The following is a 26,313-nucleotide window of genomic DNA, read 5'->3' as shown; positions in this document are numbered from 1 at the left end:
TATTCCAACACTGGAATTATCATTGCTGAAGTGACCACCTTGAATTTTTGAGCTTTTACAAACTTTTTTACAAACTGAGGTCTCATATGGGTCTCTAACCTCCCTTCCTATTGAGTATTAGGAAATAGCAAGAGTAGAACCCTATGTTTCACAGACATTGAGGTACTGGTTCTCTGGCTCCTAACAAGATAATCTACCTCTTGTCGTAGTAAACTCTTGTGAGAAGGGTCAGGGAAGGGTGTTGTGGAGGGGGCAGAGAGGTAAAATGGGTAGAGTACCCTTTACAAACAATTTCTAAGACCCATTGGTCCGATGTTGTGTGCTCCCAGGTGCTGCAGTTCGCTGCCAGCCGGTGGCCAAATGAGTGCGTAGCGGTGGTTGGTTGTAGAAGTTCTGGGGAGTGATCTATTGGTACCTCAACCAACACGTTGTAAGGATAAGGCCTTTTTCTGTAGCCATATTGTAAGGCCTAAGGCCTTTGTCAGCAGCCATATTAGGAGAGCAGCAGTCATTAACTAAGAGGCTCGCCTTCCATCTAAATCACATTAAAACAATGAATTTAAAGCATCCACCACAATGGAGTTGGGTGGGAGAAGAATTCTGTCTCTCTTGCCAGGAATTCTGTCTCTCTTTTGTCCACCCGCTTGCATGTCAGAGTTAGCAATGCTGGCATATGCCATCTGGTTTTTGCGGGATCAAGGAGAGCCTCATTAATAGGGAGGGAAATTTTTGAGAAGGAAGATGAATGGAGAATGTCAAGGAGCTTCCGGTGTGTGTCCTTGACTTTTTCCAGCGGTATCTGGAGAGAGTCTGCAACTCTCCTTGCAAGATACTGGAAGAGGCAAAAATAATCTGCCAGGGATGGTGAGGGAGGCATGACAGCCCCATCTGAGATGGAAAAGGATATGGTCTTTGGGGTCACCTCTTCCTCAAAATTGCTCTTATGCTTCTCCAGGATTTCTCTTGGAGTTTCTGAAGCCCTGCATGCCGGGGCCGAGGGAGCATGTCTCGGGGTTCTCGGGTGGGGCTAGAAGCTCCAGAGGTATGGGGGCAGTATGTAGAGCCCGGGGTCCCAGTACGGCCACTGGGGTGGTGGTGGCATAGAGTCCGGTGATAGTGTCCGTGATTGACCGTACCAGGATAACGGTGGTGGGGCCATATGAGGATATGCCCGGGGACCCTATAAATATCTGGCATTGTAGGGAACATGGGAGGAGTACTGAGAACCCCCTCCTCTGGTTCGCTATCCGAGTCTGCACTAGAGAACAGGGGAGCGTGGCAAGGCAGCGGGGAAGATTCCTGTGCTGGACAAAGACCCAGTACTGAGGAGAGGAGACTCTGGCACGCTGGTTATACGGAGGTCCCTTGATTGATGGAATTGCGGCAGTGCTGACCAGCTCAGTGCCACTGGTGGTGCCAGGGAGGACAGAGATCTTGCCCGCACCAGATGTAATGTTGGTAATGATAGCGCCTTTAAGTGCTTGCTCCTGTCCCCTCAGCGCTGCTGACTCAGTGCCCATGCCCACTGGATCTGGAGGTGTGTCAATGGTACCTGCCGCTATAGACTGTCCTGAGCCGTGAGTACTCAGGCTTGATCTGTCCCGGTGCAGACAGTATTGAGGATACCAACCGTGCTGCGGATTGTTTGCGGCTAGCTCATGGCTCACTGGGGGGGACTTCCAGCTCTCTTTTTTGATTTATGAGAGACATCAGCGGCTGATGTCTTCACCTCATAGCTCTTGGACATTGAGGGGTGTGGGGAAGACTCACATCTGCTTGGTGACTCTTGTTGTGGGTCTGTAAAAGTGTGAGGGGTGCCTCCATGAATATAATCTTCTGCCTCAGCTCTGTCCTTGCAAGACCAAGGTCTAAGCTGCTGGCAGAGAGCATATTTTAGAGAGACATGTCCTTCCCCGAGGCAAGGAAAGCACCATGAATATGTGTCTGCAACGGGGATAGCCTTGTTGAATGAGAGGCACTTCTTGAAGCCCAGAGAACCGGGCATACCCCGTTGTGGGGAAGGGCCCCCAACAAGAAAGGGCAGGAACAAATAAAAATCTCTTTATATGTATAGATTCTTTTTATTTATTTATTTATTTTGAGAAAAGAAGACACTGAAATTACTACTACTAAAAACTAAGCTCTAGGCTACAAAAGTAAGGTTGAGATAATAGTCGTTAATGGACTGCTAATAGCTCTGTCTCTACCCAGGGTGGTTGAAAAGGAACTCAGTGGGATTAGCCCCCACCTTCTGACTAGCCTTGTGGCAAGGAAAGAGAGAGCATGTGCGGACCTTCCCGACACTGCTACCAAAGTTCCCCGATCAGCAGTGCAAGAACGGAAGCACACCTACAGTGGAACACGCATAGGAACTACTCGAAGAACATTCTGGGTTCTGGGATACTTTCTAATTACATTAGGATGTCAGAAAGTAGTATAATAAAATATAAAGAAATTATGCAAGTGTTTTGTCTGCTCTGGTTGAGAGAGAGAGGGTCTTTGAGGGTACTGGGGAGTTTGCCTAAGAACACGTGCCTAATAAAAAAGAGGAGTTTTGAGTAGGTCTGGGAGGGGCTTGGTGCAGAGAGAGCAGAGGATTTTCATGCATCCGATGAAGTGAGCTGTAGCTCACGAAAGCTTATGCTCAAATAAATTTGTTAGTCTCTAAGGTGCCACAAGTACTCCTTTTCTTATGGCTCCCATAGAGTCTGATTTCATGGGTTTGCTGCAGACTGTGTTGGGGAACTGACTGAGTCTTCTAGTGTTCTGCTATGTCTATCACAAACTGACGGGACAATTTTCCTTTTACCCTTTGGAACAGGAATTAAATTAAGGCATCTTTCAACCTGAAGAGCTAGATTCCATCAACACAAATCTATCAGACAGAGACATTGCGGGAGTGGCAGGAAGAGACCCTACCAATGTCTAAGCCCACATGAAACATTAGGCAGAACAATTCCTTTTAAATTCCAAAAGAGTAAAGTTAACATGAGCTGAAAATAACAAGCTTCTTATTGGAATTAATAACCATAAACCTCATTGAACTCCTTTACAATCCAAGTTTCCTCAAAACAAGAGATTGCAAATAAGACTAGTGGGTAAGGGCTGAGTTCAGTGGGGTAAACCCCCCACTTATAGAATGTGAAGTGATAACAGATGGAGGCTTCTCACTGGGACTAGTTGGTGTTTTGAAACTAGACAGCAGGATTCACCCTCTGGTGATTAATCCATACCAACAGCTTGATTGTAAAGAGGGCTTGCCCCAAAAACAAGCAGCAGAGGAGCAACCACACTGTGTACTATAAAGGACCACACTCTGCGCTCAAGGTCAAAGTAGGGGTACTAAAGCTAGTTCTTTGTCTCTAAGAGGGCACCTCACCTTAATACATCAAGCTGAAGAGGAACAAAGGGGGAGTGAGTCAGGGGAACAATTCCAAAGAAATGCCAACTTCAAGAGGGAAAAATCAATGTGTAATTGCATGAACATTTTCAGACTCAATCTTCCCGCTGGGGCTTGTCCCAAAAGCTCTGGTGGAATTAATATGGATAGCCCTGATCTTGCACCCTGATTTAATCCCTTCTTTTGGATGGAAATCCAAAAACATTGGAGGTAAGAAATACACAGTTAAGGTATCCTAACAACTGCTGCCCTGTAGTGATACCATGGGGGGGAGGAGAGGGAGGACAAATACAAAACATTTTGTTAGCACATCCTATCCATGATTACTTTGTGACTGACTGTCTCCACTGAACAGGAAAATGAATCTCAAGACCTTCAAGATTTGGAAAACAAAGGAGAAGTTTTCAGGCCAACTTGGCCAGACCATTCACCCTTCTTCAATTAAGCTAATTTGCTCTGAACCAAAGTGACCCATTGTCTTATCGTGTGGGATACTAAAAGTGCTTATTATCAAGACCTGTACTACATGGCAAGCTTGACCTACATTTTGTAGAAGACCCCTGCAGCAGACTGGAAATGCAGCAGCTTCAGATAAATTAAAAAATTGATTTAATTCCAGTTGTGCCTTTAGGAATTAAATATGAAAATGAATAATAGAATCACTACAGCATTCCCAGTGATACTTAATTTTATATTAAATTTATGTTATGCTGCCCATATATTTTTAATCTTCATTTTCAAAGTGGTCCAGAATTTTGTACTGGAAATGCCTAACTGTACTACAGAATCTGTCAGGAGGAAACTAGAGATTTCGGCAGTTAGGTAGGGAAAAGTAGGGATTTTTGGCTCCTGGCAAGGAATGAAAAGCAGTTTGGGTTTATATGATAAGTGCATTACCTAAGGCTGAAGTGATCAGTATGAATCAGTTACCAAGATTGACACTAAAATTTGCATAATTGGATTTGCTATTAGATTGCCTAATGGAGATCTGAAAACTTGATAAAGTGACCTCTTTTACATGCTGTAGAATTAGGATAAAATAGTGTATGTGGGGGGAAGGAGGGAGAGAAATTTGTCAGTTATTCTTAACTAGCAATTCTGTGCTACTTTAAGATTTTGTATTCCTATGTAGAGCTAGCAGTGAAATCTTTAGCCTACAATAGTGTCAAATGTGATCAAACCTGCAGGCAGAAGGCAGTGCATCTGTTCTAAAGGAAGAAAAAAGCATTTGGAATTATTGGAAGCATGTTAGGCCTCCAAATTCTACAAACTATAATTTACCCCACTTCAAATCACAATAATTAGAGACTAGTACAAAAGCGATGTTGTATTGTCTGTCTCACCATTTAAAACTTCACGTCCAACAGCACTTGTCAAAGGCGTATTATTCACTTATAGATAAGGCTGCGAGTTTGTCATGGATTCCATGACTTTCCGTGACCTCCACAGTGGTCCATGTGCCTGGCTCAGGGGCAGCTCAGGCAGCTCCTGCACCAGGTGCATCGGCCACTGCTGGACAGTCTCGTGCTCCCGCGGGGTCCCGCACAGCAGAGTTTGGGTGTGGGAGGTGGAAGGGGCACCGGACAGGGTGAGAGGGGCTCATGGGCGGCACTTACCTGGGGGACTCCCTGTAAGTGGCAACATCCCCCTCGCTCAGCTCCTAGGTGGAGGTGTGGCCAGGCAGCTGGTGCTGGGGGGAGGGGAGGAGAGGGGACATTGGGAGGCTCCCTACCTGGCTCCGTGCCTTCCCCTTCCCCCCCAGCAGCAGCAGAGTTTGGATATGGGAGGGGGCAGGAGGTTAGGGCACGCGATAGGGTGTGAAAGGCTCTGGGCGGTGCTCATCTGGGGGGCTCCCCAGAGCCATGGCCAATGGGAGCTGCTTGGGCGGTGGCTGGAGGCGGAGGCAGCATGCAGAGCTGCCTGGCCACGCTTCCACCTACCAGCTGAGTATATATCTATATCTTTACATTGGAAAGAAGATGCTGGAATTCTCCAAGTTAAATTGATAGACTTGTTTCTCTTTAAACGTGCTGACAGAGGTCAGCAGTACTTTATATCTAGGTTTTTAAATTTGCCTAAATGCTCTTTAAAAATAAGCAATATATCAACAGTTCTACAATATAGTAGTCTGCAAACACAACACAAAAAAATCAGTCCCCAATTCAGCAAGTTATTTAAGCAATATGACTACTTATGTCTTTTAGTTATACAAAAGTGTAAGTACATTGCTGAATCAGAGTTTTAGTGAGGAAACATTTTGGTATGCAGCTATCACAATTTATGAGAAGAACGTTTTACTAGGAAGTATCTATAAATAAGCCATTAAAAAAGAGTTGTCTCTAGGAAGCAGGCTCTTTAAATTTGATAAACTAAACTTTCAAAGTTTAATACAATATTTCCCAGAGTACATATCTGATATGCTAAATAAGGAAAACGTTCAAATCAATATGCATCCTCTAGAATTAATGATTTTTTTGTATCAAAAATAGATTTTAATTTGTTTTTTTAAAATACACACAAATGTAAAAGCAGTAAAGTGATTAAAAACAGAACTACAGTAACAAAAATAAAACCACAAATTTACCATGATTATTAAAAATAGAAAACCTCTGATGTATTGTATTCAAATTCCAAACCAGTTAAATTCTTCATGCAATTATTCTTAGTCAGGAGCAATAAATGAGAAGTACTCTGCAGTGTTTCCAATTTGGAAAATACATGTTAATAGTTTGGAGCACTGCGAATAAATTCAGTGAAAGAGCACTTGGCACCAGCCCAGCCGCAAATTTGACCACTGTTAACATATATGTGGCTTTTTCAATTGATATGATTACCAGAAGCTTACCAAGTGGAATGCCTTACTATCTGGTTTAACTTTATGTTTTTCCATATATTTGATAAGGCTGCAGTTGGTATACCTGGGGGAAAAAAAAAGTATTGTATATATCAATATTAGTACTGGGCATTTTTAGAGAAAATTAACCTAGTGCCTATGAAAGATGCTGACTGACAGCTCTGGAGACTAAAGCTCGATTTTTGTCCATTGAACAGCTAAGGCACAGGCACCAGCAGCAGAGGCTTCCTTGTTGACAATAGAGAAACAACACTTTTGTCCTCCTAGCATGCTTGTAAAACATACAAAATGACCACAAACAAAAGTGCTCTGAATGATTTACATGTGTCTCAAATCCTATTTCGATTAGACTTCCTTTTTAGCAAGTTTAAATATCATTTTATCAGTCTGTACTGTTTTAGTGCCAGCGTGCATGGGAATTAAATATTTAGTCAGCCTTTTCAACGCTGCCCTAACAATATAATGGGTTGCCTTTCAGAATCTCCCAAAATTCACTGCTTTTGGAATAGGTGCCCAGAGGCAATGCAACTGCTATTGTTTAAAACATAGTAGTTTAGTCACAAGGCTAAACTGCAACAGGTCAGAATCTGCCTGGTGAGTGTGGACACATTAAGCCATTTGTATTAAATTGTTTCTATCCAACAGGTTCAAGTAGGAATAGTTCAGTTCTCTACTGCAGACAAAGCCAAACTACTCTGTCAAGGTGACTAAACCCAGTTCTAAGAGACCCCCCTTGTCTTCACCCCCTATTTAGCTTTGACCCATGTACTGAGAGCTTGTCTTCACTATTGGCTAAATTGGCAAGGCTGCGATCGATCCAGCGGGCATCGATTTAGTGAGTCTAGTGAAGACATGATAAATTGATGGCAGAGCGCTCTCCCATCAACTTCACTACTCCACCTCTCCGAGAGGCGGAAACTATGTAGATGGGAGAGCATGTGTGATGCAGATACCACTGTAAGTCCATCTAAGCTACTTCGACTTCAGTTACATCATTTATGCAACTTAACAAGCGTAATTTAGATCCTCGTTAGTATAGACCAAGCCTGAGACTGCCAATTGTGCTGACAGTTTGTGTGGAAGTAGGGTCAGGCCACTAACTCTTTTCACATATTTATCACAAAGGAACAATTTTCCATCACCATAGATTTGGTACAAATCTGAAGTTGTAACTTTGAAAGGCTGTGATTAGCAACCTCAAGAGTCATCCAGTTCTGCTCCCATACATCATCAATTTCACATTTGCCACTTTACTTCTCATTTCACTATACAGTGCTTTCTGGATAACCAGTATCTGGCTTCTAACATTTTCTACACTTGAACAGCCACAGTACACTGAGTTTTAAGCATCCTAGTATTTAAGAAATTTCATTTAAATATAATTACGTATTTCCTCCATCATCTAAGCCATAATAATTTCATATTCATCCTTTACCATATGGCTATAAGATGGTGCCTACTACAGCAAAGTATTTTTAAATAAGGTAATTATAATTAAGATGAAATAGACAACTAATCTCTCTAAAAAGCTCAGCAAAATTTTAACTTACGTGTTTCGTCTGAAATCTTTCATTAACGTTGAATGTTCAGGCATCTTTTTTATGTCCTCCCAATCTTTATCTGCAAGATCAACATGCATTAGTACTTTCTCATATGCCTTCTTTTGTATATAGAGGAAAAGACATTCAAAATCTCTTTCTAATCTTATTTTTCTCTTCCCACATACCTAACCTGGCTTTGTCCTAGTCTCTACATTCCTTGAATGCCCTCAATATCTCTTCACAATGGACAATAATGGAACAGGTTCTGACAATGTGCCAATTAACTCCTCAATTTAAGAACCTTAAATACCACCCCCAATTACAATAATAGTTGCTAAACTATGTACAAGATTTTACATGAAACTAACATGCCAGCAGGAATTGATCATGTTCCAATTACCATCCTGCCAGATTAGGTTTCATTCATTTATTTAAAGACGATACTGACGTTAAGGTAGTTGAGAAAGTAGCAATACAAGATTTTGATTAAGGTTCTTTTATTTTTTAAGGAGTTTGTATCAGGGTGACAAATTTGATCTAACAGGAAATCACAAAGACACACTGACAAACCTGCTTGAGTCAGTCCCAATCCACAGGAACTACCTTCATTGCTCACTAAGATGGATAATGAGGCCCAAAGATGCAGTACATTCCACTCCTCCTAAAAAGTTGCCTTGGACAAGTGATTCACACAAAGTCAAACCCACCAAGATCAATCACAACCACCATATCAGAGAACCCAAAAGGAAATCAGTAGCTGTATCATTTCCTCCTCTCAGTCTTTCCTGTTCTAACTGCCCCAAGTTCCTAATGGTTTAGTGGAGTGGTTCTGCATCATCTGTTTTGCCATTGGGGTGCTTGGGATGGCATTACCCATAATCTGCAGCAGCCACTATAGCTGCACCCCCCCTTCAACAAATATAAAAGTTTTAGCCAATTCTATCCCAGACACACGCTGTAATTAAAGGATATATGTTAGCAATTATTAAGGTATATCAAGCATATACTATGGATAAGGAACCTATTTCTTAATTTATTAATATATAAGGCAAAAAAAATCAAATAACTTAAAACTATTTTAATGTGACCCTGAAGTTTGTGAAGTATCTTTCACTTTGTAAATAATTTTTAAGCATATAGTCAATCCCAAAGCTCCAAGTTGGTAGCTTCTTTTTCTTCTAAGTTTTTTCCTGTTCTCTGGGATGGCATTTACCATTTTTCTGAAGACAAAGAATCATGTTTCTGGCCTAGAGACTGTATGACAGTCTCCTGTAGCTATGTATTTGAAAAATCTAACCATCTGTATAATTTAGGTTTGTACTCCTGGAACTTTATGAGCGGCAGAACTTTACAACTGTTTATAATTGCATGGCATTAATGACAGAGAATGGACATCAGCCTGAAAAACTGAGGACTTTGTTGGTCCATCTAGATAGAAGATGAGGTCAATAAAAATCTAGAAACAACTACGGAGGGAATTTATCTAATTGTTTCCTGCTTTGTATTTTGTTTGTATTTCCTTTTCCTCCCTCTCATATTTGTCTGCTTTTGCACCAGATTAATGGTTTTATAATGGCAAATGGCAAATGATACAAGAAAAGGTTTTAAAGTAATAAAATGGTAAACAAATATATTCTTGGGTAAGAAGTGGGGACCTTCAAACCAAGATCAACTGTTCACACAATACAATCCAAACTTATTACAAAACATTAATACAGTACTATATATTTACATAGAACTTCACAAACAAAGAATCTCTGCACCAAAAGAGTTTAGAGTCTAAATAAAGCAAGATAAAGATGAAAAAATAGTTTAGTAGTGAGAGAAGAATGGATTGCTTAAAGATATCCGCTTTAAGGAGACTTTTTGAAGGAGGAAAGAGAAGGCACACTAGATAGATGGGGAAAGAAAGATTGTTCCACAAGTTGGGAGTAGCATGATGGAAGGCATGAAGCCAAGAGTGGGAAATGGAAATGAAGTGTTCAGAAAAAAAAAAAAGAAGAGTGACTAGGGGGTGAATATGACAGTGGGGACAAAGAGTTTGAACTTCCTTGTGGTAAGAGAGGAAGCCAATGAGGAGAGTCTAACAAGGTGGTGGAAGAACAAGACTATTAGCAAAAGCCTGTTGAATGGACTCTGGATGAGGAGGGAACACACACAATGAGGAGAGGGGGATTAAATATTAAAATAAGGCCTCTATCATTTTGACAACACACCAGTAGCCACATAAACACCAAAAGACATTCCATTAATCCAACAGATGTTCAGGGGCATCTAAACAAGGTATTACCAGAAGTTGAGGGGAAGGCGTAGCAAGAGGCTCGCTGTTTGGAATTTGCTTTGGGTCTGGGCTTAGGCCTGACCCTCAGTTTTCTGGTTATACTAAAGCATTTTTCCAAATCAAGACACACTAATATATTTTCTGCCACAACAGAAAACTGAAAATGAAAATGCAAAATCATTAATTTTTAGAATAATTAAACATTTGCAAAAGATTTACCAGTGGGGTGCAATATTTTTGCCTACATCTGTCAGTCCTCTGCAAAGTTTAAAGTATATAAGACACAACACTGAGGAGACACGCAGAAATACTGCTTATGTTTTTATTTCCCTGTAAGAAAATTCAATCCTTTTAAATATGGTAAAATACTGAATATACACACAGATGTTACAAAGTCAATCCTATCAGTAGTAGTAGTAATACAAAATTCCACTTGGTAGCAGCATTATGTTTAGACTCGCTCTTGAATTTGCAATTCATGAAACAAAGATCATATTTGAACAGCTTTATTGCTTTGATCAGCTGTAACCTTCATATGCAAAGATGGCAACAATTTCACACACACATATCTTAGTTTGAACAGCAGTAATTAAAAAAAAAACACAATATGTACCTGCAGGAAATCCCATTACATTGAATATTCTGTCCAGCTGGTCATGGTGATATGGATTACTAGTTTTGATGTCCTCTTGTCGACAGTGGAATATTGGCTCTGATGTTAGCAGCTCTGCAAATATACACCCTATCGCCCAAATATCTTTTTTAAAAAGGAGAAAAGAAATAAAATCAAATGGATTTTTCCAAAAGAAAACACAGATCTGAGTCAGGTAGAAGTATAATTCTTAAATATCTTATAAATTCTAAGAAATAAGGCTCCTGAATGTCAAGTATTCAAGTGGAACTAGAGATTTCTATTATAAGATTGAAACACTTCACATTTTACCTTTAGGCTGCAATCATTTGTGTACAGCACAGTAAGTAATTCATTTTCAAGAATGCACAGTATTTTTTATGATGAGAACTGAGAAAGCATACAATAGCTTAAAAGTTTGCAACTACTACTCACTGGGACAAGAAGTTAGTTGACTAATAACTAAATTGGGAGCCTACAAGGGAACTGTCTATAAATCTTAACTAAATAAACAAATCAAGTCTTGATTATAAATCACTTTTCACCTTCGCCACTTCACTTTTATGTTGTGTCCCTTTCCCCTGCCCTTTGCCTTTTTTACATTTCAAAATTTCAGAGGCCCATAGGTGCTCCTGAATACTAATAAACTCCCAAAAAGGTATGTGTTCAAAATAAATTTTCATAAGAAAAAATGTTGACTTTTCCCTACAAAAGCTCGGAGATAACTCACTTTCAAAACTTCATCTCCCAAACTGAAAAACATGACAGAAATAAGGAACAATCCTCCTTTTAACCACTATTAGAATGTCATATCACATTGCCCCTTTCAAGAGCATTAAAATTAACAGTATATACATCCATGTACTGTTTATATACATATTTAAGATACTTTCCAAAATCAATACGTGTTTAGGAAAAACTTTTAAACTTACTGATGTGCCTTAGCTTGTAAATTCAATAGACACATTGCATTTTCTAGATCACATTTGCTATAGTGTGCATTTATAAGATATCTAACTAATACACCATTGTGCTCAGCAGCATCTTGAATGAGTAATAAAAGGTAATGAACAAGGACGGAATCAAATGATGTACTCAGCTTAATTCCACCATTCAATGTTCACATAAAATGGAGTTTTTATCTATATTGAAAAGAAGTTATGCGCTAAAGCCCATGAGTTTCTCTGCAGCTCCATGTGCTGTGAGCAGAAAATAAAGAGCTGATACATTGCTACAGAAGGAGGTAACAATAGGATAACGAGCAAAGGTTTAGAGAAAAAGAGGAGAGATCATAGGTTAAAAAATGTATTTAATGTGAGAATATTCTTGGTGAAAAAGGTGGCAGTAATGCTGGAAATTTTTTTTAGGTGTTCAACCTAAAAAAGCTGTAAAATAATTAACATTTTCTATTGGAATTACACAATGGTGAGGTATAAGATAATGCTTTACAGGAGCAATAAATTTATGCACAAGTGTCTTAAGGTACATCTATACTGCAATAAAACATCTGTGACTGGCCTAGCTCATGGGGCTTGGGCTGCAGTGCTATAAAATTGCAGTGTTGATATTTGGGCTCAGACTGGATCCCGCAAATGGGGAGGGTGAGGGGTTGGGCCAGCAATGGGTGTTTTATTGAAGTATAGGACAATATCCATGTGTTTCACAGAATGATTAAAATGCACTAGTGAAAGAAGAGAAGGTCACTCACCATGTGCAGTAACTATAGGTCTTTGAAATGTGTCCCCCTGTGGGTGCTCCACTCTAGGTGCACTTTTGCCCCATGTGCCTCAGATTGGAGATTTTAGGTAGCAGGGTCCATTCAGCCCAGGCACAAGGCGATGTAGAGTTGCACAGGCAAACCTCCCTCAGTTCCTTCTCTACCACAAAGCGGGTTGTAAAGAACTCCGAAGCAGAGAGGAGGAGGGCAGGTAGTGGAGCACTCATAGGGGGATACATCTCGAAGAACCACAGTTATTACACAGGGTGAGTCTCATTCTCTTCTTCTTTGAGTAGTGCCCCTGTGTGTGCTTCACTCTAGGTGACTATTGAGCAGTACCATCTACAGAGGGGCGGGGCTTCGGAGTCAAGTCAAAGATTGAAAGTAGAACAGTAGAACCAAATATGGCATGAGAAACTGAGGCATGTGTGACTGCACAGGGTTCAGCAAATGAATGAATGAATGTTCAAGTCACAGCTCTACATATTTCTGTGACTGGGAACATTCTTAAGAAAGTCTGTAGAGAGGGATCTCATGGAGTGACTTAATACTTTAGAGGTAGGTTGAAGATCATGAGACTGATAGCAGAAGGTAATGCAGCCAGATAGCCATCTAGAGAGTCTTTGCTTGGAAATCGGAGATTCCTTTATTCTATCTGAAATGGAGAGAAATAATCTGGGAGATTTCCGAAAGGGCTTAGTCTTGTCTAAGTAAAAGGCTAATGCTCTCCTGACATCAAGTGTATGTAATGTTGCATCTCGTTTATCCCAATGCGGCTTATGGAAAAAAACTGGAAGGTGGATAGGTTGATTTATGTGGAAGTCCAAATATACCTTTGTCAGTAATCTGGGATATGGTCGCAGTGTGATATTATTCTTAAAGAAGGTTGTGGCGGTGGGGTATGTCATTTTAGCCCCTATTTCCCCCACTCTTAGAGCAAAGTAATGGCTACTAAAGGCAGTTTTCATAGACAAGGCAGAAGGGAGTAGGTGGCTAAAGGTTCAAAGGGAGGCCTTGTAAGACATCCGAGTACCAAGTTGAGATACCATGCCAGTGTAGGGCATCTGATTAGTGGGAAGATGTTGTCCAGTCCTTTGAGAAACTTCCTCGTTGTAGAATTAATGAAAACGGAAAAACCCTCTACTATATGATGGAAGGCCATAATAGCTGCCAAACGCATGTTTATGGAGTTTAAAGATAATCCTGTCATTTTTAGTTCTAAAATGTAATCTAATACAAATGAGAGAGAGGATGTAGGTGAAAGATGTTTTTATGTCACACCGGTGTTTGAAACTCATCCACTTTTGAGTATATGCGTCACAAGTAGATTGTTTCCTGCTATGTAACAGCACTCTCTTTACATCCTCAGAATGGATTGTTTCTAACCGTGCAAACCATCTAGCACAGAGGTGGGCAAACTTTTTGGCCCGAGGGCCACATCTAGGTGGGGACATTGTATGCAGGGCCATGAATGTAGGGCTGGGACAGGGGGTTGGGGGGCAGGAGGGATGCAGCAAGGGAGAGGGTTGGGGGCTCAGGGAAGGGGGTTGGGGTGCAGGAGCAGTGTGGCAGGGGTCTCAATGGAGGGGATTGGGACGTGGGGTTCTGGAGTTCAGGGTGCAAGCTCTGGCTCGGCACCACTTACCTCAAGTGGCTCTGGGGTGGCAGTGGCACGCAGCAGGCTAAGGCAGGCTCCCTGCCTGCCCTGGCCCCATGCTGCTCCCAGAAGTGGCCAATATGTTCAGCAGTGGCTCCTGGGGGTGGGGTCAGGCAGGTGGCTTCGTTGTGCACTGTCCTCGCCTGTGGGTACCACTCCCGAAGCTCCCATTGGCTGCGGTACCCCATTCCTGGCCAATGGGAGCTGCAGGAGGCGGTGCCTGCAGACAAAGGCCGCTGCACAAAGCCCACTGCTCTTCTTTCCCCCAGGGGCCGCAGAGACATGGTGCTGGCCACTTCTGGGAGTGGCATGGGGCCAGGACAGGCAGGGAGCCTGCCTTAGCCCCACTGCACCATGGGGCTGGCAATCTCGCAGGCCAGATTGAAAGCCCTGACAAGCCGGATCCAGGATCCAGGCCGTAGTTTGCCTTCCCCTGATCTAGCAGCCATGCCTTGAGCAAAAGAACCCCAAGGTTGGGGTGATGGATTTGACCAGTGTCCTGAGAGAAAAGATGGGGGACAGTCTGGAGAGTGATCAATTGACAAGCAGTGAGCTGATACACGTAAGGAAATCATGTTTGTCTTGACCATGTCTGAACAAAGAATAACTTTGGCTTTCCTTATCTTGAACAGCACCTGGATATCAAGGAAGTCGGGGAAAATGCATACAGAAGGCTTGGACTGTAATGAAGGAGAAAGACATCTCCCAGGGAGCTGTGATCCAGACTTCTTCAAGAGCTTCTTGTTCTTGGCTGGGGAGAACAGGTCTATCTGTGGGACACCCCAACACTAAAATGTGCAGTCGATCCATTCATGATCTTATGAGAAGTGTCTGCTGAGAGCATCCATTGTATTGTTTTGTACGCCCAGAAGGTAAGCTGCTGAGATGTTGATTTAGTTTCATTTGCACCAATTCGGTGCAAAAGAAAGACAATCTAGCTCCCCCTTGACCGTTTATGTAAAACATGCATGACATATTGTCCGTCATGATCTTTAGGCATTTGCCCCGGTCAATAGAAGGAAATGGATACAGGCATTTCTGATGGCTTTGAGTTCCAGCAAGTTGATGTGAAGGGTGAACTCGAGAGGAGACCACCTGCCTTGAATAGTGTGAGCATCTAGGTGAGCTCCCCGTCCCAGTAGCGGTGCAGCCGTTGTTATTACTGATGTTGGAGATGGCTGAGCAAAGGGGATCCATGAACAAACATTATGTAGGTTCTTCCACTAGTTGATTTTTTTTCTCCTGCCAAAGGCATGGAGAATTGTTTGCTTGATGAATCAACAGTTCTGAGCCAGCCCTTGGAGGCAGTGCATGTGAAGTCTTGCATGTTTTATTACCAAGATGCCAGCTGCCATATGTCCCAATAACTGGAGATAATGTCTGGCTGATATTTGAGGGCTGACTTGGACTGTAGTGCCTAAATGGTTACGGTTATCAACCTGTGTGAAGGGAGGAACGCATTGGCTGTTACTGAATCGAGGCAAGCTCCTATGAACTCCAGAGTTTGCACCAGAGTTAAGGTAGACTTTCGGATGTTTAATTGTAGTCCCAGTCTCAGAAACAGGTCAATGGCCCTCTGAGTGGCCGTAGAAGCACTACGGTTAAAAGAGCGGTTAAAAGATCGCTCTTTGTCAATCGTCAAGGCAATAGTCAAGGTAGGGGGAAAAAAATCACAGTTCGTCTGCAAAGATGAGCTGTTACCACAGAAAAAGCTTTTGAGAACATTCTAGGCGTGACCAGAGACCAAACGGGAGCACCACGTATTGAAAGTGCTCTTGACCCAGAGTGAAGTGTAGGAAACTTCTGTGCTGGGGTGGATCGCTATATGAAAGTAAGTGTCTTCAAGGTTGAAAGCCAAGAACCAGTCCCCTTGGTTCAATAATGGAATTACTTCTGCAAGAGTTACCATTTTGAATCTCTGAATCTTTGCAATCTGTTGAGTAATCTTAGATCTATAATAGGTCTCAACCACCTCCCTTTTTTGGAGTCAGGAAATACCTAGAATAAAATGCCTTCCCTCTGGGTTGCATGGGAACTGGTTCTATAGCACCCAAATTTAGGGGAGTGTCAATTTCCTGTTGCAACAGGTGCTTGTGAGAGGGGTACCTGAAGAGGCACAGGCAAAGGGGTCATATACAGGGAGGAAGGTAAAGTGGATGGAGTATCCTGTTGAAACGATATCTAATACCCACTTGCCCGTACTGATTATGATGGTCTATACAACTCACCATTTTTATGAGACTATGATAAATTTTATAAAAAGTATGCCTTGTGAAGTATTGTTTGAAATGTCATAATCTGCTGAACATTACTGTCCTGATAAAATAAATGTATCAACAACGTATGTGAAGTTATAAGATTCTACTATGTATCATTGCTGTAACATTCTCCAAGTTTAAGAAAAGCAAACCTAAACCAATTTCTCAGGAACAAAGGACAGAATAACACCCAGCCAGGTGTTAAAGGGCTATCACCTGCTTCAGCAATCATTCTCCAGTAGTGGGGAAGGTGTAAACAAGAAATTTACATTTCATCACAAGGATGGTTCAAACCTCATGTCATGAAAGGTGTGTCACAGCCACATCAATCTTGACAGCGGCAGCATAGTTTCAGTGCAGCTAATACCTTCTCCAATCTATACATTTCATAAACTGAAATTTTCCTTTATGTGCTTGTTAAACTCCAAGTAGTAAAAACCCAAAGTAATAAAACTAAAGTACTCTGTTCCCTGCTGTCATTTTCTGGATTTTGACAATTTTAACAGTTGTGTCAATATTTCATTCTATTGCAAGCAGTAATATGCTTTTTGAAATTTCTAGATAAGAAACTACATAAAATTATACATCAAGGGCATCTGAGTTTATTATATTTACTAGTCAGGAAACAGTTTTAAGAATAGTATTTAAACTAAATAAAATGTCAGTGATTAATGTTTCCTCAAGTAATTCAATGGTGTACTTTTCTACCCGTGTTAACTTTTCCCATACTTGTATTCACATGCCAATGTTTCAGCAATTCAGGTATATTTTGCCTATCTAAAACATTAATAAATTGGTACTTAATTTTACTTACCAATAGCTTTGGTATAATGCCTTGCTCCAAGAAGTAATTCTGGAGCTCGATACCAGAATGTTACAACTACTGGATCCAAATCTGCTAAAGGCTTCAGAGGTGAATTAAATAATCTGGCAAAGCCCATATCAGCTGCAAAATTTAAAAAAAAAAAAAAAGCTTTAAAAAGTTAAGAAAACTTCACATTGATCAAATGAAACGATTGAGCTCGTTTGTTAGATCTACCAAAAATGCGCTAAAAAGCAAACACGTTGTAATAAATACGAATCCTGATAGTCTAACTTTACCATTTCCTTATAGTTTATGTTGAAACTATTCAGCATCATCACCTATGAAGTATATCATTATAAATCATTACTAAAGCAAGCCATTTAGAATCAAGAATTTACCACTGTTCTGAAAAAAGCATTCCAACTTGTGTAGCTCTCAGAACATTGGGTAAGTCCTTATTGGCCAGCCAGGGTCTGTTTTCTGCCTGGTGGAATATGCCATTATCACAGGGCTGTTTGTTCAGGAAACATTAAAGGGGGGAAAATGGGTGAAATAGTAATTCTGTAAAGGTTAGAATGATTTATAATACATATATGTATGACACAAGAACTACTTATGAAAAGCTGGTTGCAATTGAAGCAGGGTTTCCTTCACGCCCCAGACAAGAGGTGATTCCAATCATGAGAGTATCTTCTTCCCTGAAAGCCTTCTCTCAATTTAAATTGGTCACAGAGTATCACCAGTACCAAGATGAAACCATTTAAGCTATGCTTTTAAAATGTCTTTCATTTTGGGAAAATTTCCCTTTACTAATAAAACCTTAAGAAAAATATTCTGTCTAAACTGCTTGTTGGGATTTGTAATCTACAGTTTCTCACAGAGCTATCTGAACTGACCAGAATTTAGATGGTACAGGACAAGATGGACAGAGGATAGAGAATGGGGGTATTCCCACTAAATCAGGTTTTCGAAGTCCCAAACACCGAAGAATTTGGTATGGTGGTGTGGGAGCCTATATATACTGAATAGGACTGGGGAGGAGCGTGAGGCCTATAGCAGTTTTGAGAGAGAAGGGGTTAAACCCATGCCACATGCAATAAGGAAAACAGCTACTGAGGAAAACTTGCAGAGTAAAATACTCATATCTAATTTTGCTCCACAATCTAAAGTAACTATTTGCCTCCCTACTTTAAATTATTTTATTGCATTTAAAAAGAGACATTTTATAATTTTCTATATTAAAAAATCAAGATAACCCATGATATGAAGAATTCATAGATATCTATGAAAAAATGTGGAAAAATACCCAGTAAAAAGTGGACTCAAAATATCATAAAAAGTCTATAAAGCTTATTTTATGTTAAATATACCAGTTATGTGTTTTTTAAAAAAGTATTAATACTGGAAGAGTGGAAGCCCCTGGTATGGGGATACTTGTGCATTCTTTTCCTACTGTTGCAAAAACTTTAAAAAAATTGCAAAATTTTCAAACTGATAACACACTTAGAAATGAAGGCTTTTCTACTGTTGGGACTGGATGGCTCAGAGGACTGGTGGTCGGATGCAGAATCTTTCACCTGTCCATCAGCAACGTCTGACCAAATTTAGTAGAAATCTAAAGTTATTACCAAATGACTTCGCACGTAACTACCACTTGCGAAATAAGTTGGTGGTCTGTGAGCAAATACTAATGGATAATTGTCTACGTCACAAAAATCACCAACACAATTGACACTGAAATGTGCCTGGAGACTGACCTACACGCTCACTCTTGGAAGTGCATGCTCAATGAAGATTAAGGTAATGGGAAGAAATGTTCACTTCTGCTGTCCATGCTGTACCTGTTTTGCAGATAGAAGACCTTGGTCTCTATCATCAATCTTACACCTCAAAAGGGTGCTAAAATTTTAAGGCGTTGGATTTTCTGATGTGCTCAGCATTGATCTAATTCTACTCCTACTGAAGTCAATTCCCATTGCTCTCAATGGGAGCAGAGTTAGGCCAGTGCCGAGCACCTCAGGAAAATTCCACCCTTGATTAGCAAATTAGTGATTAACAGTTGGTTAAAACCACCAAGAATACAGAGTGACACTGCGGAAGAATCATCTCATAAAAGAAAAAGGTCCGAGGGAAGTGAAAAACAATCTGTTTAAAAAAAATTCTGCCAAACTGGACTGCCTGACTATATTAGTATAACAATACAGGGTGTGCATTAGAAGGCTATTGGTGCATCAGTGATGAACTAGTGCATGCCACGGTGTGGCTCATTACTGTTAGACTATGGTTAGATTATTTTTAGTTACTTTTTAAAATAGACTTTATAGAACGATTTGGAGATTCTGCAAATTATCCTTTCACTGAGAAAAGTGGTTGACACCAGAAGATAAAATAGTGGGAAAGTTTCGGTTTCTTCCCCCCACCCTACTTCCCCCTCACCATTTTGAATATATTTAGTGTTAGTTCTTACCAAATGTCTCTCTCTTAATCAACATTTTCTGGACTTTTTAAGACTCCTTTTGCTTCCTGTCTCCCCCAGAAATCTGGCTACCCTTTCAAGGGCAGTTCATAAATCAACAGTCACTCTCACTTTTATTATAAAATTTAATATTCCGAATAGTGAACAGTTCCCTATTTAGATTTTATAATACGGAGCAAGTTAGTGTCTTGGCACTTTGGTGGTAAAAGGAGGTCATTTAAAATCTCACTTATTTTCCTTCACTCTTCCAAGCTGACCATTATCTTTGTCCCATATTAATCCCCCTCCCAGCACGCACCCATATAATATAATAGCATAGGGATGTTTTCCCCCTTTTCATTGATGAGGCTGCAGCTGTGCACATTGGGAATTGGTGCACAGGTGTGATATCAAAAAGCCAGTCACTCAAAATAGCTTTTGATAAAGTTTCCAGTCACATACTATTATTATTTTAAGTAACTATCTTAAGTGATGCAACTGCACCTTCAGAACATTCTAACTTAAATGCTACACTGGGACTTATCAAAGATATAACATACCAATTTTTACTCTTCCTCGCTCAGGACCTTCACCCATAACTAAAATATTAGCAGGTTTCTGTGGAAAAAAAATAAATATACAATACATATACCAAGATAAACCTAAATAACATTTGTCTCTGAAACAATAAATTAGCTTTGTTTCACCAGTTTTAAACCAAATGCAGCATGATAAAGTCATAGATATTTACTTTATGATAAGGCTGTGGAAGTATCCAAAACACAGGCTTTCCTTTGCTACCTCTGCCTCTCAGGTTTTCCCTCACAATCTCCTTTTTCCAGGGATTTTTAAATTATGTTCCCCAGACTAACTGCCACTGTGGTGTCTTTCTTCTACCTGCAATAGCAAGCAAGCATGAGCCTTCAAGACTTCCAGAAACATCACTCTATAAACTGGTCAGCTCACCAGGGTGCACAGCTGGTACTTTACTGCCTCTTCCCCATCCCACTTAAAAAACAACAACAAAGAACCTGGGTGTAAGATGTCATCTCTGCAACATATGTTTTGCCCAGGGTCATTAGGCACATCTTCAGACAGACATTTTACATTAACAAGAAAAATCTCAAAATACAGTATGAATATCAGTCACTATATAAATATATTCCACAGAAAATCTACATGACCCGTCTAAATTTACTATTCCAGATTGATATAGTACACTAATTCATCCAGCTTTAAGACTGAAAATAAAAGCATATCCTTAAAACTATTGTCTAAATGCTTCTCCCACTGCTATAATGGCCACCAAATATTAAGAAGTAAGACTCTTCTCTTCCTTTTCTCTATACTAAGGAAATGAGTTACAACATTATACTACGAAGTAGCGTAGTCGAGCATAAACTCAGGTACACTGAGTTTACCCACTTCTAATTTGGGAAATAAGGAGTTAAATTTAGGTTTGTTTACTCACTTTAAAAAAAAAAAAAACACACCACTGATAAAAGACCTACACTCCACTCTCCTTCTGGTGGCATGTAGAGTACATACCCTGCACACAGCCCTTGCATGGGTATAAGCAGCAGTGTAGGTGATGAGGCACTGCTTAGGTGAGTAAAGATACACCTGAACAAAGTGGGTATGTGATGAGATGTTAGATGGGGTGGGATCTGAGTTACTACAGAGAATTCTTTCCTGGGTATCTGGCTGGTGAATCTAGCCCACATGCTCAGGGTTCAGCTGATCGCCATATTTGGGATCGGGAAGGAATTTTCCTCCAGGGCAGACTGGAAGAGGCCCTGGGGGTTTTTTGCCTTCCTCTGTAGATGGGGCATGGGTCACTTGCTGGGAGATTCTCTGCACTTTGAAGTCTTTAAATCATGATTGGAGGACTTCAATAGCTCAAACATAGGTGAGAAATTTATTGCAGGAGTGGGTGGGTGAGATTCTGTGGCCTGCATTGTGCAGGAGGTCAGACTAGATGATCATAATGGTCCCTTCTGACCTTAATATCTACGAGTCTTTGGGTATGAACCCTACATGCCCAAGCAGTGCTATCCCATCTAGACTGCAATTTTTAACAGGGAAAGACTCCAGAAATGGAGAAAGACTCCAGCAGCTCCACACAGCCAGGTCCCTTCTACAACCTTTCATTAAAGTGTGCAGCTACACACCACAGTGCAAAGGCAGCCTTTATGGTGTGTAGTTATACATACCCTATATGCTGCCACCAGTGGTGTGAACTTAGATTACTCATGGGGAAATTCTGCACAACTGCGCACACACCGAATTCATGTCCCCCCCCCACCCATTTTTTCTTCTCCACAGAGCTGGAACTGCTGTTACACTTTTTGCCGACCGGAGCTGCTGTGACCAGAAAAGAGGGCAGCCAGCCTGCAGAGAGGATGCATCCCTCACAATAGGGCTAGATGGAGTCAGCATGGGACAGAGTGGGGCACACCGGGCTACTGGGAGTCACAGACCAGGGTTCCGAAGGGCTAGAGGGGGCAGACTGGGGTGCAGGCTCAGGTGCTAGTGGGGTGACAGCATTGGGCTAGGAGCTGAATGAGAGGGGGGCTGCAGGTCCATATGGGGATGGGGGAGGATGGGCTGCAAGGACACACTGGGACAGGGGCAGATGCGTCTGATTGAATGGGAAAGGCAAGGGGTCTGCAATGGTCTACATAGGTGAGGCTCCTAAACTAACAATTCCCTCTTCCAAAAAACCAAAAAAACCAAAAACCCCACAACCCTGTCCCATACTTCTCCCATCCACAACCAACAACTCTCCAGGTTCACTCCCAGGCACCTTCCCAATAATTGCTTCCCTCGCCCTCAGCTCCTCTGTTACCCCGACTCCCCCAAGCCTTTCAGTGCTCCTGAAGGGTTGGGGAAATAAGTTTCTGTAGTGTAGTTCAAATGAATTATTACTAGGGCTGTCAATTAATTGCAGTTAACTCAAATGATTAACTCAAAACAAATTAACAAACAAAATTAATTACAGTTTTAACTGCACTGTTAATAGCAATATCCATTTAAATTTATTAAAAATATTTTTGGATTTTTTCTAATTTTCAAATATATTGATTTTAATTACAACACAATACAAAGTGTACAGTGCTCACTTTATATTTATTTTTTATTACAAGTATTTGCACTGTAAAAAAAAAAGAAAAAGTATTTTTCAATTCACCTAATACAAGAACTGTAGTGCAATTGCTTTATAATGAAGGTTGAACTTACAAAAGTGGAATTATGTGCAAAAAAACTGCATTCAAAAATAAAAAAAATATAAAATTTTAGAGGCTGCAAGTCCACTCAGTCCTACTTCTTGTTCAGCCAACTGCTTAGACAAACAAGTTTGTTTACATTTGCAGGAGATAATGCTGCCGCTTCTTGTTTTCAGTGTCACTTGAAAGTGAGAACAGGCATTCGCAGGGCACTGTTGTAGCTGGTATTTGCAAGGTATTTACGCACTAGATATGTTAAATATTTGTATGCCCCTTTATCCTTCAATCACCATTCCAGAGCATATACTTCCAGGCTGATGACGGGTTCTGCTCAATAACAATCCAAAACAGTATGGACCGATGCATGTTCATTTTCATTATCTGAGTCAAATGCCACCAGCAGAAGGTTGTTTTTCTCTTTTGGGGGTTCAGGTTCTGTAGTTTCCACATCAGAGTGTTGCTCTTTTAAGACTTTAGTTTAGCATATCTGGCACATAAATACCTTGCAATGCCGGCTACAAAAGTGCCAAGCAAATGCCTGTTCTCACTTTCTGGTGACATTGTAAATAAGAGGGCAGCATTATCTCCTGTACATGTAAACAAACTTGTTTCTCTCTTAGTGACTGGATGAACAAGAAGTAGGACTGAGTGGACTTGTAGGCTCTGAAGTTTTACATTGTTTTGTTTTTTCATGCAGTTATTAACAAAAAAAAATCTACATTTGTAAGTTGCATTCTCATGATAGATTGCACTACAGTATTTGTATGAGGTGAATTGAAAAATGCTATTTCTTTTGTTTACCATTTTTACAGTACAAATATTTATAATAAAAAATACACACTAATTTCAGTTACAACACATTATACAGTATATATGAAAATGTGGAAAACCATCCAAAATATTTTATAAATGTCAATTGGTAATCTATTGTTTAACAGTGCGATTAAAACTGTGATTAATCACTATTAATTTTTTTGAATTAATCATGTGAGTTAACTGCGATTAATCGACAGCCCTAGTATTTTTCAATTCACCTCATACAAGTACTGTAGTGCAATCTCTTTATCATGAAAGTGCAACTTACAAATGTACATTATTTTTTGTTTACATAACTGCACTCAAAAACAAAACAATGTAAAACTTTAGAGCCTACAAACCCACTCTGTCCTACTTCTTGTTCAACCAATCGCGAAGACAAAAGAGTTTGTTTATATTTACGACAGATAATGCTGCCCACTTCTTATTTACCATGTCACCTGAAAGTGAGAACAGGTATTCACATGGCACTTTTGTAGCTGGCGTTGCAAGGTATTTATGTGGTAAATGTGCTAAACATTCATATGCCCCTGCATGCTTCAACTAGCATCCCAGAGAACATCCCAGTTTCCATGCTAATGATGCGCTTAAAAAAAAAAGAAAAAAAAAGAAAAAAAAAGAAATCCTTAATTAAATTTGTGACTGAACCCCTTGCAGGAGAATTGTACATCTCTTGTTCCGTGGTTTTACCCACATACTGCCATATATTTCATGTTATGGCAATCTCGGATGACAACCCAACATATGTTGTTCGATTTAAGAATACTTTCAGAACATTGCAGATTAGACAAAATGCAAAGAAGGTACCAATATGAGATTTTTAAAGATAGCTACAGCACTCGACCTAAGGTTTAAGAATCTGAAGTGCCTTCCAAAATCTGATAGGGACGAGGTGTGTAACATACTGTCAAATGTCTTAAAAAAGCAACAGTCCAATTTGGTAACTCCCCGAAACACCAAAAAAGAAAATCAACCTTCTGTTGGTGACATCTGACTCAGATGATGAAAATGAATGTGCATCAGTCTGCACTGCTTTGGATCATTATCGAGCAGAACCCGTCATCAGCATGGAAGTATATGCTCTGGAATGGTGATTGAAGGATAAAGGGGCATACAAATGTTTAGCATATCTAGAGCGTAAATACCTTGCAACGCCAGTTACAACAGTGCCCTGCGAATGCCTGTTCTCACTTACAGGTGACATTGTAAAGAAGTGGGCAGCATTATCTCCTGTAAAAGTAAATAAACTTATAAAAATCCTTTGTCAGCCCTAATTATTAGTCAAAGTTCTGTATTAATATGCCTATTAAGTAATTTATTTGTCTAAATAACATTTCCTGAATCTTTATCTGTATTGTTACAAACATACCTGCTGACAGGTATTTTGAAATAAATTACTAAAATAATTGAAACTGGTATGATTATATTGTATATTTTGACAAATAAAATATACAGAATTTTAAAATATTGTGTGCAGAATTTTTATTTTTTTGGAGCAGAAATCTCCCAGGAGTACTAAATGTAGCCACAGAATTGGGCTACTTATCATTATGACCCTTCAATTCTTAATCTTGGTAGTTTTTCCCCGTCTCTGCCACCATTTTCTCAGGTCTTCATACGAACAATGTGTTTTATAAACTAGCCTCTGCCTTGAAATCAGATGGGCACAGATTCCTCAAATGCTAACATTTTTTGTGGGTGAATCAAAGCTGCATTAAAATAAAAAAATATGTTGCGTGATTTGAGAAAAATACAGAAAATTTAAAGACTTAATGAGGTCCCTTAATAGTGGCTGATTTTAGATAAGCCCTTATACTGCCATATCGAGCTAGAAGATGGTAAATTTAACAGTTAGAGCTCTCGCTTTGAATTTCCTGGTTTAAGCCACTGCAAAGAGGATGATTGTTAGTTATTTTGCTACTTTTTTCCCTACCTACACCAACAAGGAAATCTGAGCTGTAAAAGAATTAATATGGTTGTTCCCAATAGCTCTGAAGAGGGGACTACAATTTATCACAGAAACATGGTTTTAGGCAAGTTTTCAAATTTTCATTATTGAGAATATTGCAGCCATCATGCTATTGTGTAAAAACATATATATGATTTTTAAAGGAATTTTTTGAGCAGCATCTCATAAAAAATTAGGATAATATAAAATAAGGCACATTAAAATAAGTACCTCAAGGCAATTTATTTGCAGGATTAATAATTATTCCTATAAAAGGCTCGAACAAGGCTTTATTAGTGTAACTGCATAGTAATCATACATACAAGGTATCAACATACTGCAGGAATGAGTGATTAAATCTTTTTTTCTGTGGACAAGTTAAAAAAAGAAGAGGTTCTTTGAGGAGTGTAATAAAGCTGTACATTTTCAGTGAGAGGAAAAGGCCTGGGTAGGGACCGTCGAATCGTGGAGGTCAACGAATGGCTACGCAGGTGGTGTCGGAGAGAAGGCTTTGGATTCTTTGACCATGGGATGGTGTTCCATGAAGGAGGAGTGCTGGGCAGAGACGGGCTCCATCTTACGAAGAGAGGGAAGAACATCTTTGCCAGCAGGCTGGCTAACCTAGTGAGGAGGGCTTTAAACTAGGTTCACCGGGGGAAGGAGACCAAAGCCCTGAGCTAAGTGGGAAAGCGGGATACCGGGAGGAAGCACAGGCAGGAATGT

General features: G+C 40.3%; 1 protein-coding gene across 3 annotated transcripts in view; it reads right to left on the bottom strand.

Moving 5' to 3' along the window:
• The window catches only part of CDK8 (cyclin dependent kinase 8), a 190,174-nt gene that overhangs the window by 19,827 nt on the left and 144,034 nt on the right, over positions 1-26,313 (bottom strand). For 2 of the 3 annotated variants that reach the window (XM_038383687.2, XM_038383696.2), the window contains exons 5-9: positions 20,160-20,217; positions 17,154-17,285; positions 10,690-10,833; positions 7,805-7,874; positions 6,246-6,318 (exon numbers count right to left, since the gene is read on the bottom strand). In XM_038383687.2, coding sequence (XP_038239615.1) covers positions 6,246-6,318; positions 7,805-7,874; positions 10,690-10,833; positions 17,154-17,285; positions 20,160-20,217 — 477 coding nt within the window. The remainder of the gene's footprint in view (positions 1-6,245; positions 6,319-7,804; positions 7,875-10,689; positions 10,834-17,153; positions 17,286-20,159; positions 20,218-26,313) is intronic. The other variant, XM_038383700.1, reaches the window with a different exon arrangement.

This window comes from Dermochelys coriacea, chromosome 1 (genome assembly GCF_009764565.3).
Source record: "Dermochelys coriacea isolate rDerCor1 chromosome 1, rDerCor1.pri.v4, whole genome shotgun sequence".
Taxonomy (NCBI): domain Eukaryota; kingdom Metazoa; phylum Chordata; order Testudines; family Dermochelyidae; genus Dermochelys; species Dermochelys coriacea.
This window is presented reverse-complemented; position numbering and strand designations above follow the sequence as displayed.